General features: G+C 38.8%; 1 protein-coding gene across 1 annotated transcript in view; it reads right to left on the bottom strand.

Annotated features, from left to right (window-relative positions):
- The window catches only part of LOC130473226 (vitellogenin-1-like), a 51989-nt gene that overhangs the window by 31751 nt on the left and 4275 nt on the right, over positions 1 to 15963 (bottom strand). Inside the window, exons 4-12 of the mRNA XM_056844753.1 lie at positions 12176 to 12337; positions 9617 to 9759; positions 8047 to 8188; positions 7768 to 7925; positions 7495 to 7660; positions 6007 to 6132; positions 4137 to 4349; positions 2869 to 3086; positions 2676 to 2767 (exon numbers count right to left, since the gene is read on the bottom strand). Coding sequence (XP_056700731.1) covers positions 2676 to 2767; positions 2869 to 3086; positions 4137 to 4349; positions 6007 to 6132; positions 7495 to 7660; positions 7768 to 7925; positions 8047 to 8188; positions 9617 to 9759; positions 12176 to 12337 — 1420 coding nt within the window. The remainder of the gene's footprint in view (positions 1 to 2675; positions 2768 to 2868; positions 3087 to 4136; positions 4350 to 6006; positions 6133 to 7494; positions 7661 to 7767; positions 7926 to 8046; positions 8189 to 9616; positions 9760 to 12175; positions 12338 to 15963) is intronic.

Below are 15963 nucleotides of genomic sequence, written 5' to 3'. Positions count from 1 at the left end.
TTCAAATAGCGCAATGCAGAGTTTCCTAATTGTTTAATGAGAAAACAGCATCTTAGGAAAAATGGCCAAAAAACCATGGCTGTAAGAGTAATGTACTGGGGAATAGGGTTTTGGACTGTCAGTAGGTTTGTGCCTGTGAAGTTGTGCCTTAAAATCCAATATCTCTTCTGGTTCAGTGGGAGGTATAGCAAGGATCTGTATTAGGGATGTTCATCTGCATAGAAACAAAACCAAAATAATTGGACTCCATTCTGGAAGATAGCTACTGAAGCTATCAGAATAGGAAAATTAACAAGATTTGGAAATAATGAGGAAAGGTCATCAACCTTCTGCATATTCCCTTCTACCTTTTACATATTTATTCTGTTTCAGATCCATAAGATATGTGATAGAGGGAGTGAGAGAAGGGAGAGAGATGCATGCCTATTAGGAATGTCTTGTTGTCTAGCCCAAAGAGTTTGCTCATGTTTCTTTCAAACAGAACCATCTGATCTGCATTCCTATGCACTGTGGTTCCCATTTTCTATTAATAATTGAATCAGGTAAGTGCCTTTGGAAGAGGTTGCTGATTCCATATACGATTGGAACCTATTTGCATGAGGTATTTCATTATCTATGGCTGCTCTGACAGCTAGGCAGGGGTAAACATTGCTAAGCCTGGGGTGAAGTTTTGTTTTTACCCAAAGGCAGGCATGCAGGGCTCTTCAGACTAGGATATGGATAGAGGTAAATACCCAGGTTTTGCATTCATCCTGTAATGGGGGGCAGGTAGGATATTGACTCCCTATAATACAGAGCTTGTCTGTATTGCTGGTGGGGGAGTAGAGGCAGCAGCTCAGGTAGACAGAAGCAGACAATAAGTAGTCTCCCGAGGGGTTGACAGAATCAGACATTTTGCTTGTACTAGCTGGAAGGCAAATAGGAACGAATAGAAGCAAAGGCTTTTTACCTCCAACAGCAAACACACATATACACACCAAGCCAGATTACACAAAGACATAAGAGAAGAGTGATAAGGGTAAAGATCATATCTGTGTAGAAGAGAACTGCTGATTCAAGATGTGGTTTTCCTCAATGCCTTTAATTTTGCATTTTTGGCAATGCAAATCCCCCCAACTGTTATTGCGTCAGGTAGGAGGAAAAGACAGGCATTCACATGTTAAAAAGAAGTGTGGTGTGGTTGGGCATGATACAGGAGATTGGCAAGAGGGGGATGCTACAGGAAGATAATCAGTACCCAGTGGTCAAATTGCAGTCATTGCCCTACACCTTGGCAGAGTTTGCCTATCATTGGTTGCTGCACTTGCCATATCTTGGACAGTGTACTGCTTTTGAAAAGCAGTTTGCCTCGGTTTTATTGCTTTGTATACATCTACAGGTTAGCGGGCATGTGTCTATTACTGCATGCAAAGGCATATTATAAAGTTCTTATTCTTATAACTGGACAGATTAAATTATCATTAAACCATGAAACAGACAGCAATATACAACACAGTATTGGAAAAAACAAAACTAATCTAACTTTATCCCTGCTATTCTTTATAATCAGTTATGTCTAAGGTTTTAATAAAATTAGTTAAATGTAGTTATTTATTAAAACAGTCCGCTTCGCCTGGGGAGGGTGGGGTACAAACTGAATAAAACTAAAATAAAATAAGTTATGCATATAGAATTTATTTGTAAATATGTTATTTTGCCAGGGATACACATCAAATTGTCAGAATTTTCATGCCATTTGTACTTAACACAACCAAAGCAAGTTACTTGTTTCTAAAGTCAACGCATTTAGAAGCATGTAATTCTGTTTAGGATGGCACTGTCAATATTCTCTAATACAGATTTATTCCTTGCAACAGATTATGTTTCAGTCTCAAGTGCCTCTCAGGTGTGAGCTGTTCAATTATGGGGGATCTTGAGATAGTTTTAAAGATGAGTCCAACTATTATTCAACAGCTCTGTTATGCCAACGACTGAGCCCCGTTTGTTTTTTTACGAGTAAGGAGTATTTTGCTCAAGCAAATAGTTTCTTTCTTTGAGATTTACACATATATTTGGAAAAATTAACCAAGCCCCTTTTCTAGAATTTTGTGTGTGTTGCCTAACTAGAGAAATGCAACAGTATAATAGCATCCCAATGAAACACAACGTTCAAAATTAACTCTCTCTGTATCAAAGCCTGTATCTTTAATTTTTCTTACATTTTCATTTCTTTGTTTTTATTTTTATCAATGCTATTTATTTTAATAATGCACAAAACAAAGGCAAACATGTGCAAGCTAGAATATTGACCCACGGGAGATTAACTTTGAAGAAGCCAATTGTGTTTTTTGCGAAACACAAAACAAAAAGGTGACTTTTTAAAAACAACAAACCATCTCTTGAAAAAAACAGTATACACACACACACACACATTTGTGTGCAACAAAACAATGACATAAAAGCATTCCATTCTGATAATTATTTCCTATAGCCTAGAACCCCCAAATCTGTGACGAACTCAGCATAGACCTTTTACCATCATCACCAATGTTAGGCTGTTAAGCCATGCTACAGATGTGTCACTGTATTCCTTTTAGAGCACGATGCTTGATTTTGAAAATTTTCTGCTACCATTTAATTCTGAACTAACTGACTAGCTTGAAGAATAAAAAATAGTTGGAAAATACGTATCTTACCTTGGTTAAAGATGAAAATTTTGCCCATTGCATATTTAGGCTGTTCAGATTTTGCCCTCACTATATTTAGGGCCATTCTGCTGGCAGACGCCCTAGGGAGGAAAAACAGAAATGTTATAACTTTTCCCTTTGTTATTGCTATTTGATGCCTGTTCCCCCTGTAAAATGAAATCAACGTTCTTGTTAATCTTACAATTCTTGCAGATCTGGAGCTGTGCTGGTAGCCAATGTTTTCAGGCTAGAGATGACAAAATGTTCCACTTGTGCGCTGGGTTCAAAGGCCAGAGAGTTAGCCAAAACCATTAAGATAGGAAAATCCGGTTTGGTTGAAAGAAAACTCAATGCAGCAAGTATTCGGACTGAATCAGGAAACTTTCGGTGTTGGTATATTTGTATACTAGTACGTCTTACCTGCAAAATGAAGGTAACAAATAAACCTGTCAGATCTGCCCAGAGCTGGTGTCTATCTATAGAAGGAAAAGCTGCTTTTAAATTAAATAAAATTAAATAAACACACACACAGTGTTTCCTGTTTTCCTCTCTCCTTCCTACCAACCAGCTGACCTGCCTTTATCTGCCTCTCTGTTTTCAGATGCCCATCCTTTCCTATCTTCCCTGTAGCTAGTATCCTCTTCCTGGGAAAACTCTGTCCAAGTTGTGTGGGGCTGTCGGAGCCATGTCTAGTTGTGAAGCAGGGAACCTGCAAGAACATGTGTGTGTGTGTGTGTATCCCCTCCATACACTATTTCTTTGTATCGCCTCCATACACTACTTCCTCTTTCCATCCTCCTGGCACCCCTGTATCCTCACCTTTCCCTGCTTTTTTTCTCTTCTTCTCACTCACCCACCAACCAACCCACCTTTTATCTGCCCCTCCCATCTACAGCTATAGTTATTATTTCTTTCATTTATACCCTGCCTTTCTCCACAATGGGGACCCAAAGCAGCTTATATCATTCTTCTCTCTTCCATTTTATCCTCACAGTAACCCTTTGAGGTAGGTTAGGCAGAGAGCATGTGACTGTCTCAAACTCACCCATGAGCTTCCACAGCACAACGGGGATTCATATCTGGCTCTCTAAGATCTTAGTCTGAAATGCTAACCACTACTTCACAGTGGTTTTTGTGGAGTGCAGTGGTTAAACATGAGTTCCCTCTACGCTGTTCATAAAGATCTCTTAAGCACCTTTTACAAAATTTGAGTTTTTCTAGTAAAGTACAGTGGGAGGGGAGGACCTTGTTGGTCTTGTAGGACACAAACCATTATTTAAAAATGTGTTTCTATCCTTCCATAGCAGAGTGAAAACTGGGTATATGAGTGCCTGAGAAGTTGCTTCTAAAGCTTCTCTATGTTAATACAACTACTCTTTGGAAAAGAAAAAAAATCTCATATTATGATGGTAGAGAAATTTGCCTAACAATTACTTAATGCATTCATACACACACGTTGCTGTTTCTTACCCATGTTGGGTCTGTCTTGGCAAAACCTTTTAGACACGCAACAAAAACATGCTGAACTCGGAGTGAGGAATCAGAAAGTCCGGATCCTGGGAAGAACTTCATGAAGGGTTTCATGATTGATCGGTGTCGCACATTTTCATATGCCCGCAAAAGCAGGATCATATCATCAACCTCAGGTTTGCTTATCACTTCATTAGCAAAGTCATTCAAAGGCTATAAAAAGAAAAATGGTTTAACTTTCATAACACTGGTACTGGCAGTCCAAGATCCCAAACCAAAAATGCTTCTGTGCATCCAGGTTTTAGTAACTATAAACAGTGGCACAGAGATTAGATGTGGGTGTGAAATAGGGACAGGGAAGATGTCTGATTCTTCTAGTATAAATGTGGTCATGCATATGTTCTGGCACCAGTTCTGCTTTCTTATTTATACAGGCGATGGCAGTATGTACATGGCTATCTGGAAATCCATAATTATCAATCACTGTACTCATCAGTGAAAACTATCCTTAAAATAGATTTTACAAATGTGAGGGCGGGAGGGCTCCATAACATGATTAGTCCAACCAAAAAGTAAATTTGCCAGGACACAGGGTTGCCAGCCTCCAGGTACTAGCTGGAGATCTTCTGCTATTACAACTGATCTCCAGCTGATAGAGATCAGTTCACCTGGACAAAATAGCAGCTTTGGCAACTGGACTCTATGGCATTGAAGTCCCTCCCCAAACCCTGCCCTCCTCAGGCTCCTCCCCAAAAACCTCCAGGTGATGGTGAAGAGGGACTTGGCAACCCTACCAGGATGATATGATGCAGCTCTGCCCCAGCCACAATAGCCATTTCCTTTCTATGCTGGAGATCTGTAAAAGACCTGCACAACTAAGGAACAAGGCAACCATAGGAACTGTGGCCCTGACAAAGAATGGGAAGGTGACCCAGACAGGCTTGCTGGAGCACTCCAGCACAGGAGCCTAATGGGGAAGTTGACTGATGCTTGGCCCCCTCCTTCTGTTGCTGCCTTATATGTCACTCATAAGAAAGAAGTGGCAATACTGTGAACAAATCCCCATTAGAAACTTATTACAGAGCTGTTTCACTTAGTAATCTGTTTTCAGGAGTATAACTGAAGTATTAAAGGCTGTGTTACTGTGATTTTCCTTTCAAAATTATACTTCATTCTATGCATTGGGTTGAATCCAGCCAGCTTTTCACTCAATTCCCCCCAATTTTCCTCTTTACAACAGGTCCTGTTTCATATGGCTTTTTCAACACAGGTTTCCTGATTTCCATCCATTTTGGGTGATCAAAGGGCACCCTTCACCCCTGTTTTACTAGCAGAAAAACTGGCTGGATTTAATTCATTGGCTTGAATCCCACTTATGATTTCCATGTACCAATGGGATTAGTGTACATTGTGTATAACTATCTTGTCTCTGCCCCCACCTGCAATCCAAATATCGTCTGAAATATGGCTCCTGGTGAATGGGGACACTCAAGAACTGCATGTGGGGGGTGTCAGAAGTTCAAAAGGGGAGGAGGAATTCTCTCCCAACCAATCCTCTTCTGGATAAACCCACTAGTATCAGTGAACCACAAATGATGTTAAATATAATACTTTCCCAAAGTGATTACAATAGTGTTTATTAACACTATTACTGCTGTAAAGAAATGTCACACAATTGTTCCAACTCACCAATCAACAAACTGCAAACAGAAATCTGAAGCTTGTTAAGGAAACAACAACAGCAACAAAAGCCATAGAAAGGGCTGAGTATGATCACCTTCCTAGTCTTCCCATCATTTTAAATCTTGAAATTCTGATTTCATAAACATTGGTAGTAAAACAGTAGATTGTAGATAAAATTGTATTATACCTTGAGAACTGATTCAGGGCAGATGTTTAAGGCAACGCAGTATTTGTGACATAGTGTTGCATAGGCAAGGAAGGTAGTTTTGAAAAGGTAATGATGTGGATGTTTATGAACCACTCCCAGGAAGGACTGTGGAGAGAAAAGTTAGTCATTATTGCAATTAACATAAAAAATAAACTTGCATATCAATAAAATCCAATTTCCTGAACCCGGAATTTGTTTCAAGGATGTGAGGCTAATCTGCACATGTGTAGATGTCATCTCATAATCAAAGCTGAGAAAAGCTAAAAAAGTAACAGTGGGCGAAAATGCACGGTCGCTTTATCCTTCTTTAATCCCTGTTTTAGCCAGGATCGAACGCACATTAGGCAAAACACATGCGTTCGATCCAGGCTGAATCCTGGCTGAAACAGGGATTAAAGGAGGATAAAGTGACCATGCGTTTTCACCCAACAATGCTTAGTATTTGGAGAATGATTTGAGTTTTCAGAGAAGTTCATATATTATCCTAGCAGTTTTCACAACAACCTTGTAAAATAAGTGAACATTATTCCCATATTGCAGAGGAACAGCTGAGAGCCAAGGGCTTATTTAAAGCCCCTAATTAATAAATTGATGAAAGAGATGAAATTTGAAACAGGGAATCCCAGTATAGTCTCTTACAGTGTAATCCCATGCTGAGCTACTACAGTCTTTGAGATCCATAGGTTTATGCTGCATAGGATTGCACTATTAGCCACCCAAGCTCTCAAGAGGTAAAGAATGTCTGCAAGATTTGACCAATGTATTAGAACAGTTTAGAATGACAGGACGATAGAGTTACTTTAATAAACTGGTATAAAGGCAAATATGGTCCATGCTACATACATTTCAAACGCCTTGATAATGTGCAGGCCATAAAACAGGCCTCCCCATAAAATAGTTTACCAGTGGAACAGTTACAGTCATTCATAGTCTACAGTTCTTTTAAACGTGTTGTCTGGCTTCACATGGCTACCTAATTCCATTTCAAAAGCCAGCAAAGCAGTCAGTTCTGATAGATGTATATGTGCATGTATGTAATTTCTTCCATTTGATTCTGCCTCTCGAACAAAACAAACAAGTGTGTGCATTCACATACCCTTCTCAATTCAATTATTAATACATGGATGAAGTGTGGCTACCCAAATCCAGATTCGAGTCTGAGAGCACCTTAGAGACCAACAAGTTTGTCAGAGAATAAGCTTTCAACAGTCAAAGCTCTTTTCACCATACTCTCAAAAGTTTATACCCCCCAAATCTTCAGACCAACATATACCTACCCTTTGAAACTACCCTAATTCAATGTCTGATGTCAATTATGATGCACCTATGAATCTGGGAGTGTGGAGATCTGATTCACTCTCATAAACAACTTTTTTTATTGAAATTTGAAGCTTTCAATACCATGTAAAAAAAGTCAATTTAAGAAATGGCAACATCACCAATCAAAATATGCAAGACATATTTTACCTTAGCTTCTTCTATAAGTTCAAGAGATGGATTGCTGGAATGGAAGCCTATAATCATTATCTGTGCTGCTTCAGCGTCAGTGATTTTTTGCTTTTCATATTCATGTTTTAGGAGTCTAATTGCATTGGGATTATTAGCAGAAGCAACTACATTCCAAAAATGGCTCCTAAAAGAAAAAAGACAATAGTTATGTCTCAGTCCCCATTCTTTTAATTTACAACTGATTCAGATTATGCTTTTTCTGTGGTAAAATGACTTCCTGTAGTCTTTTACCTGCATTCTGACTGGCTAGAACACTTTTTGTATACTGAGTCATAAAGTTCATAATCTGCTTTGTGCATAAACTGGGTAAGCCGCTGGAATTTTTTTACAGAGTCTTCCGGAATCTTCTTCCACGTGTTCTGTGCCAGATATTGCAAGTCATCGAGAATCTGTTAGGAATAATTTTTTATTTTTAACAAAAAGAACATGTCAGACATTAGTCCATACTGTGGGCAAAGAATATTGGCACAGCACCAGAGTTCCATGTGCCTTTCTAGCTTCAAAACTTACCTGGCGTTCAAGTTGCATGGCAGGAGCGGAATGCTGCTCTGACTCCTCGCTGAACTCAAAGGCAAGTGATCCACAATCCTTGAAGTTAGCTGGAAGCGCTTCTGGCCTGTGTTGCTCTTCATTGACCAACTGAATGTTTTGCCTGGAGTGAGAAAACCCAGTTACATTTCAAGCAAATAGTAAGTACAGAAAGTGCTTTCTGTGTCTATGCATTTCTGTGTCTATGCCGCTGGCCAGATACACCATGCTATTTGCTTCCTCCGAAGACTTCATGACAGCATATATGGCTCTCTCATCCACCAATTTATCCTCACAACTGTGTGAGTTGGATTAGGCAGAGAAAGAGTGACAGGCTCAAGGTTACCCAAAGAGTTCATGTAGGGTTGCCAGGACCCTCTTCGCCACCAACGGGAGATTTTTGGGGCAGAGCCTGAGGAGGGTTGAGTTTGGGGAGGGGAGAGACTTCAATGCCACTGCGTCCAATTGCCAAAGCGGCCATTTTTCTCCAGGTGATCTGATCTCTATTGGCTAGAGATCAGTTGAATTAGCAGGAGATCTCCAGCTAGTACCTGGCAGTTGGCAACCCCAGTTCATGGCAGAGTAGGGGTTCAAACCTGAGTCCCCATTCCTTGTCCAGCACTCTAGCCAGTCCACCACACTGGCTATCTCTGATCTTTGAGCAGTGAAACAACTATAATCGTCAATCAATTGTAATTGTCAATCATAAATCAACCATTTATCATTCTAGTTTGTATGCATAATTACAAAATGTGTTTTCTTAATATGTTGCCTTTCTTATCAATACATTTTTTCCTCAGTATTGCCATAATTATTTTTATTAATCTCTCTCACACACAATTGAGAGCATCAATAGTTTGTGACATGATGGCTCTATATAAATATTGCTTTTAGATCTTATAATTATATTGGAGTGGTATTGTGTTTGAAATTCATATCCAGCTTGCTCAGAAATCATTTTACTAATATTATTTCTAGGAATATTGTAGAAGGCTTTCACGGTCAGAGTTCATTGGTTCTTGTAGATTATCCGGGTTGTGTGACCGTGGTCTTGGTATTTTCTTTCCTGACGTTTCGCCCACAGCTGTGGCAGGCATCAGAGTTACTGATGCCTGCCACAGCTGTGGGCGAAACGTCAGGAAAGAAAATACCAAGACCATGGTCACACAACCCGGATAATCTACAAGAACTGATATTTCCAGGAAGCTCCTTTTCAGATGGTTTCCACACTTCAGTTTAATGCATAATAGCATGCAGTTCTTCACATAAAGTTGTGTTTGTTTTGGCTTTTAAAGATATTTATCAGATAATATTGCTCAAAAATAAACTAATCAGAAACTGGCAACTTTGCTAGCAGAGTTTTGAGTGTTGTTGCACATGTTTCAGATTTACAGCTAACCATGTGTTTCTAAGATGCGTTTATGAAATGAAATATGACCAAAAATGATACTGTAGATGCTCAGGGTTAGTCTTGGTTAGGGAGTTTGACTGGATTAAGATTCCAAAGGGATAAATTGAAACCATTTGCAACATTAGATCAGTAGTAATATACCTGGCCTCCGTTATGATAGCTCCTCCATTTATCACATTAAATGGCATGTACCGATGGATTTCTGAAACGATCACTTGGTCAATTACAGGTCCCTCTTGTGCAGGCTTGATATAATAGCTAGATGTAACTCCAGCTTGAGAATTCTTATTTAATAATGAAAAAAAAGAGAGAATAGGAACAGAAAATAATTTATTATATATGGTTTTATAAAACCATTGCAAGTCCAGAAATGGCAACACATTTTGGCCGTCAAGTCACAATTTATGGTTACCCCATAGGACTTTCAAGGCAAGAGACATTCAGAGGTGGTTTGCCTATGCCTGCCTCCGCATCATGACCCTGGTATTCCTTGGAGGTCTCTCATCCCAATACGTGCCATGGTCAAGGCTCATAGTGTGTGACTTGTCCCAGCAAGTTTCCATGGGAGAGCGGTAGTCAAACCTGGGTTTCCCAGATCCTAGTCTGACACCTCAACCACTACATGATGCTGGCAATACACAAACCCAAGCTGATCCATAAAAGGTACTTGTGACCCTCCCAACTGCCATTATTTCTCTAGGAGTTCTTGCTGTAGAGGGAGGGAAAGAGGAAGAGAGAATTATCTTCTTTGTGCATAACTGTGGGCCAAAATATCCATTATGTGTGACACAAGTCAGGCCATGGGTACCTGACTTGACTCTCGGTCACACAGTCACATAGACATGAACTAGAAATTAGACATGAACTAGAAATTAGACATGAACTAGAAATTAGACATGAATAGAATCTGATTAATAGGATTTTGCCATCAGTTCCTCTTCTTTCAGACTGCTAATTGGTTCAGATTATGATCCATGGGACTTCTGATGGGAAGTCTGACAAACTTGGCCTTATATTTTTCCAAACCAATAGGCTGAGTACTCTCTCAGTATATCAAAAATGAAACTGCCCAGGACTTTCATGAAACCTCAAAAGTTTCTTTTTAGGCAGTTTGCTTAGCTCTGTTAAAGCTCCAAGTGTTTTTAACCAGATTCTGGACACGAAACAAACTTAAAGTACGTGATGCACATTTGCAGAATCTCATTTTACATTACAATTTAGAACACCAAAAATTTCAAAATCTTAGTCTTGAACATTATCCATGGATACTTGAAATTAATGAACCCATTCATGTAACAAAGATCTCCCATCACTAAAGAGATATGCCATCTAGACAGGGATCACATCATTTCTCTTTACCATTCAGCTTCTAGCATTCAGCTCAGGAGTGTCAAACTCATTTGTTATGAGGGCCAGATATGACATAAATTTTACTTATCTGGGTCCTGTGTAACATAAAATTTAATGCCAGGTACTGGAGATATAAGCTTTATAGAAGACACAGGCAAAACCAATTAGTGATATTATTTTTACTTTATTTTTTTACTTAAAATACAAACCTGCTTAAAACAATAACACTCTTACTTTCTTTTCCTCAACAGTCTTTGACACCTTGAGAGAGAGAGAAAGTGTGTGTGTGTGTGTGGGGCTGCCTTGGCTGGTGAGCCTGCATCGGGTTTTCCAGTCCAGATTGGGAGTAGGGGGCAGCCCTCATGGGGGCGGATTTGGCCCATGGGACATTTGTTTGACATCCCTGATTCAGATGGTATTAAAATAAAATTTATGTTGTAATAGGAGTATCAGTAGCACCAGTTGTAATGAATCCTATTCCATAGTGGGGAGTGGGATCAGATGAACTTAAATGAACCAACCAGCAGTACAAATCTACAATGCTATTATCTTTTTTATCAGATGTCCCAATCTATTGTTACAGTTGTGTTTTCATTATACCAGGCAAGGGTAAAGCTTTAAGCCCTCTGGAGATGGACAACTCTACTGGAATATGATGCAATCTTTGAAATCAGTTTCCAGGGATTTAGGGACAGGCTTTTTGGGAACTTACAGGAATCAATTAAGAGCCTTCACCTATTCCGTGCCTCACTAAGTTGATATCATCATCTCCCTTTGGCATCCCTAAGTAGATATCATCATCTCATCCAGCACTATCAAAATTCAGTGGGCAATGCAAGCATTGGTTACCAGAGTACAGCCTTGACATCATAGGAACCTACTTTGATAGAAAGTAGTCCTGGGTTATACTAAGTCCTAGATATAGTCTGCAAACCCCAGAGAATCACCCTCACACATATTAGTCTATTTAATGTAATTAATTCATCTATTTAATAGGGTGATATTAATGCAGTTGTTTGCAACCAACTGCTTATGTATCTGTTTGCATGCGTAAATTGGGCTTCACAGTATTACAGATCAAATTTGCCATGGTTATGGAGTAACTACCTATCCACTTTACAGGACTGCCAGGTTTCCCCACTATGGCAGGCAATGTGTGCTGACAGTCCCTGTTTGCTTCCACTGTTTCCTCAGCTGCCAGGAGATAAATAAATTAAAGAAGCTGTCAGCATGACAGCATTACCATAAAATTTCCAATGATTCCTAGAGGAGCATGATGTCACTTCTGCATTTGCCCCAGAATTGACTTAGCACCATTGTGTGGGCTGGCAATTCTACCATTTTACTTACCTGTTTGCATTCTGTACATGGAGTAGCATATGAAGAACCAACAACTTTTTCCACTCTGATAGGACAGTCATTTAAGTCCTTAGATTTCATCACTAACATTCGGTTTGCTTTATCACTATCTAGAATAGTGTATGTTGTGTTGCAACGACCTTCAATATCATCCTGCAAAAAACATTAAATATTTATTTATTTGGGTTTATATCCCGCCCTTCCCCAGCCAAGGATATCCTGTGTCATTTGGTGACTATAACTCCCCTTTATACACTTTTTAAATCAACCTCTCAATTTTCTTCTTTTCTTTACATAGATTTCTTGTCAAGACTCAAACACCAGCTTCTATTGAAAGATCACTGAGAAAACCGCTACAGGCTTAAGTGGAATTGTGGCTTAGCCCAGTGGAAATTCCTTATTCACTTCCAATTAGGGCTTATTGTATATGAAGCATAATTTTAAAATTTTAATTAAAATGTGTTGAAATGATCTGTCAGAATTAAACCTCAAAAGCAAGAGATTTCTGAGTTGTGGCTGGCACTTTGCTCCTCAAAATCCCATTATATCTAATGTACTGCTCATACATTCCTCTGTTGGAAGCCTTAATATAGGAGATGAGCAGACATGCTGTAAAAGAAGCAAGAATTAATTATTGCCTAAGAACTCAGGAGTCTTAACCATCTTCTTCCTTATATTAGCAAGTTTAATTCAGATCTAGAATATTACAGCATGAATTTGTATTTATCAGAACTGCAATCGCTGTAAATGTCTAAAGTCTACTTAATTGAAGCTTCACTTTTCAAGGTGACTTATGTCTGAAGTCTTCCACATGCCTTAGAATGTTTGTTAGCTAAGGAGCTGATTTGCACTTATCTGACAATAAATGTGAAGGTTTGTAAGTTGCACTGGAAGTGACACTTCCATAATGGTAGCTGGGCTAATCAAGTGTGCTGCCTCTAGCCATTCAAGGCTTTCTACCCTTCCCCAAGCAAACTACCTGTGGGTAAATTTCACAGATGGAACCAAGGATGTTTCACAGATGAAGACTGGAAGCATTTTAGCAGGCCATATGTTGTCGGTTCCTGTATGAACTATTTGATTAGATATTAAAATGGATAATGTGACACCATATAAACAATTATCAAAACTGTGCAGAGAATGGGACTTGAGCCTGGAACCCTGCCAGTGTCTATAGGGTCTTACCACTGGTCATACCACTGGTCATACCACTTATCCATCTTCCTTACCACTGGCTACCTTGACTGGCAGCAGCTTTCCAGGATCGTATGCAAAGAAGGCCTGATGCTATCTGACTTCTTTTAACTGAAAATGGCAGTGACTGAACCTTCTGCATGCAAATTATGTGCAGCTCTAGTACAGATCTCCTCTCAATTTCCCATTTTATTTCAAAGGGACTCAGAAGGAAGTTCAAATGATCTAATTTGGTTAACTTGAAAACTATCACCTTACTTTACTTTGGATCAGCTTACAGATGTAATAATATGACAGTCTCTGATGCCTTCTAGAGGCAAGTGCAGTGTGCAAAAAGAATTATAATGTACCTAAAAGTAAGTACAACGTATTATAGATACTAAGCCTTAATACAATATAACAAAGCGGCGGAATAGTCTTAGTAGTCCCCAAACCAATTTTCTCAATCAATTACTAATATATTAAAATAATTGTTTTTAAAAATGAAATCAAACAGGCTGAATTTCAAGCTACAAATAATTTCAAACCTTTTCACATCAACAACTATATCATAGTTGGTTTAATCAATGTAAATATATGGCTTAAAATATAATTCATCACAGTCTATAGTCAAAATCTCAATACAAGGCAGGTTGCAATGTTCTTTCATAATTCAGTACAGTGCAGCCCTGAGTCCACCCTGCCTTGGGGCTTATCCCCTGAAAGGATTTTAACCCAGAATGACTTATTTCGTTGGAACTTGTATATTTAAAAAGCAATCTATCCGATGATTTCTTTCCATAATACAACTCTAAGAATTTTCAAAAGTAGATACACTGAAATCATTTAGCATACATATTAGCAATGACTGGATGTTAAACTTGTTTGAGACATGATAAAAAGTTCTATATCAGGGCCTAGATCAAGGGCCACTTACTTCATATGATCAAGAGCTGCCAGACATACTTCACTCATCAGTATTCCTTACGTCTCAAAAGAATCAATTTTTTGTTGTGCCCTTCTAGCTGCTAAATCACCAAATTCCTCAGAGCACCCACCCCTTGACATCCTCTGGCCAGCCTTTTGCTCTTGTTCACTATGGGCTCCCTAGCTTGGGATTCCACAAATCAAACTGATTCTGCTATTTCATTTGCTTCTAGAGTATCCTCTGCTCTTCTGATTTATAGCTGAGAGGTAATGGGAGGACAGGCAGGGGCAATAGGGACAAAAGGGGAAATTGCCGTGGGCCTCACACACATCACAATACTATGATGTAAAAACTCATTATTTCAATCAGGTCCTTTTCCTTTCAAGGCAGTAATATTGGCTGATGAAAATGAAAGGCCCAGGGCAAAAGTAAATCTAACACTTTGGGTCATTGATGGGTCATTGGTGTCAGTGGAGGGATTTGCTCTTATTATTCCATTTGATCCTCAAATTGAACTTGCATATAGTCATTTAACATCTACTGCTTTTTCCTATGGTCCAAGAAAAGCAAGCACTTCAGCTAACAACATGGCCAGTAGTATCCTTTTTAAAGAATCCCACGATCTTCCATTATGAAACCAAATAAGTAATGAGAAGATCCTTTTTGCAGGAGATCAGTACTTCACTAGTCAATCTGTTAAAACATTAACACTGCAATGTATTCAGGTCTGATTTAAAATATAGGTGGCTTTTTGAAAATATTAAATCAATTTATCTATATTTTTTTAACAAAGATACAATTTGCAGTTAAAATTAATTGGGGTTTCAAATTAATAGTCATCCCCTGGGCCTCTTTCAGTATCATTCTAAGCAGAGTTATACCATTTTAAGGCCATTGACTTCAGGAGACTTACAGGGGTGTAACTCTGTTTAGGATGGGACTATTAGAGTCTTAACAAGAGCCTGGGAAAACAAAATAACAAATATTTCTTGTTTCCTAATTGTATAAATAGACTCAATGAGCGTAACTCCTTAACTCCCATTGATTCATTGAATTCAAGTCTCACCTGTACTAATGAGGGGTTTAGCTTGACTCCTTCATTATCTATATTGATTCCATTCCCTTGTTGTGATCTACTTGATGAAACAGTGCCTAACAATGGCATTGACTCTACTATGTGCTGGCTCAAATCTCAGCCATGAATTTCCAGAATTCCTCAGGGAAGCCACTATCTTTCAGCTTCAGCCTTCTACCTATAATCTTGACAGATACTGGCCTACTTCACAACATTGCTGAAATGATTCTTGAGATAATAGATATAAAATGCTTTGAGCATTTAAGAAAAGAGGCATAAACGTACTAAGCCCATAATTTAGTACAAAGTTAGTCATGTTGAAGTTCCTTCAATTTCATTGGGACTGACATAACTATGTACTGGATTGTTGCTTAAATATATAACTTTCCTTTGAAGGATACAATTTGAAATTGTCCTATAGATGTCAGTAGCAAGTAAGAATCGCAAGAATTTCAGCCTAAAAGAACTGATCCAGCAAAATCAATTTGAGGTTTGCCACTGTCCAATTAACCTCCCTAGTAACTCAAGCCTTGATGCTGGCATTGACAATTGCCATCTCACACAAGAAGCTCTAAGATAGGAGTTGTTCATAAATAAAACATA

This window comes from Euleptes europaea, chromosome 2 (genome assembly GCF_029931775.1).
Source record: "Euleptes europaea isolate rEulEur1 chromosome 2, rEulEur1.hap1, whole genome shotgun sequence".
NCBI classification, from domain to species: Eukaryota; Metazoa; Chordata; class Lepidosauria; order Squamata; family Sphaerodactylidae; genus Euleptes; species Euleptes europaea.
The sequence above is the reverse complement of the archived record's forward strand: the minus strand, read 5'-3'. Positions and strand labels throughout refer to the sequence as shown.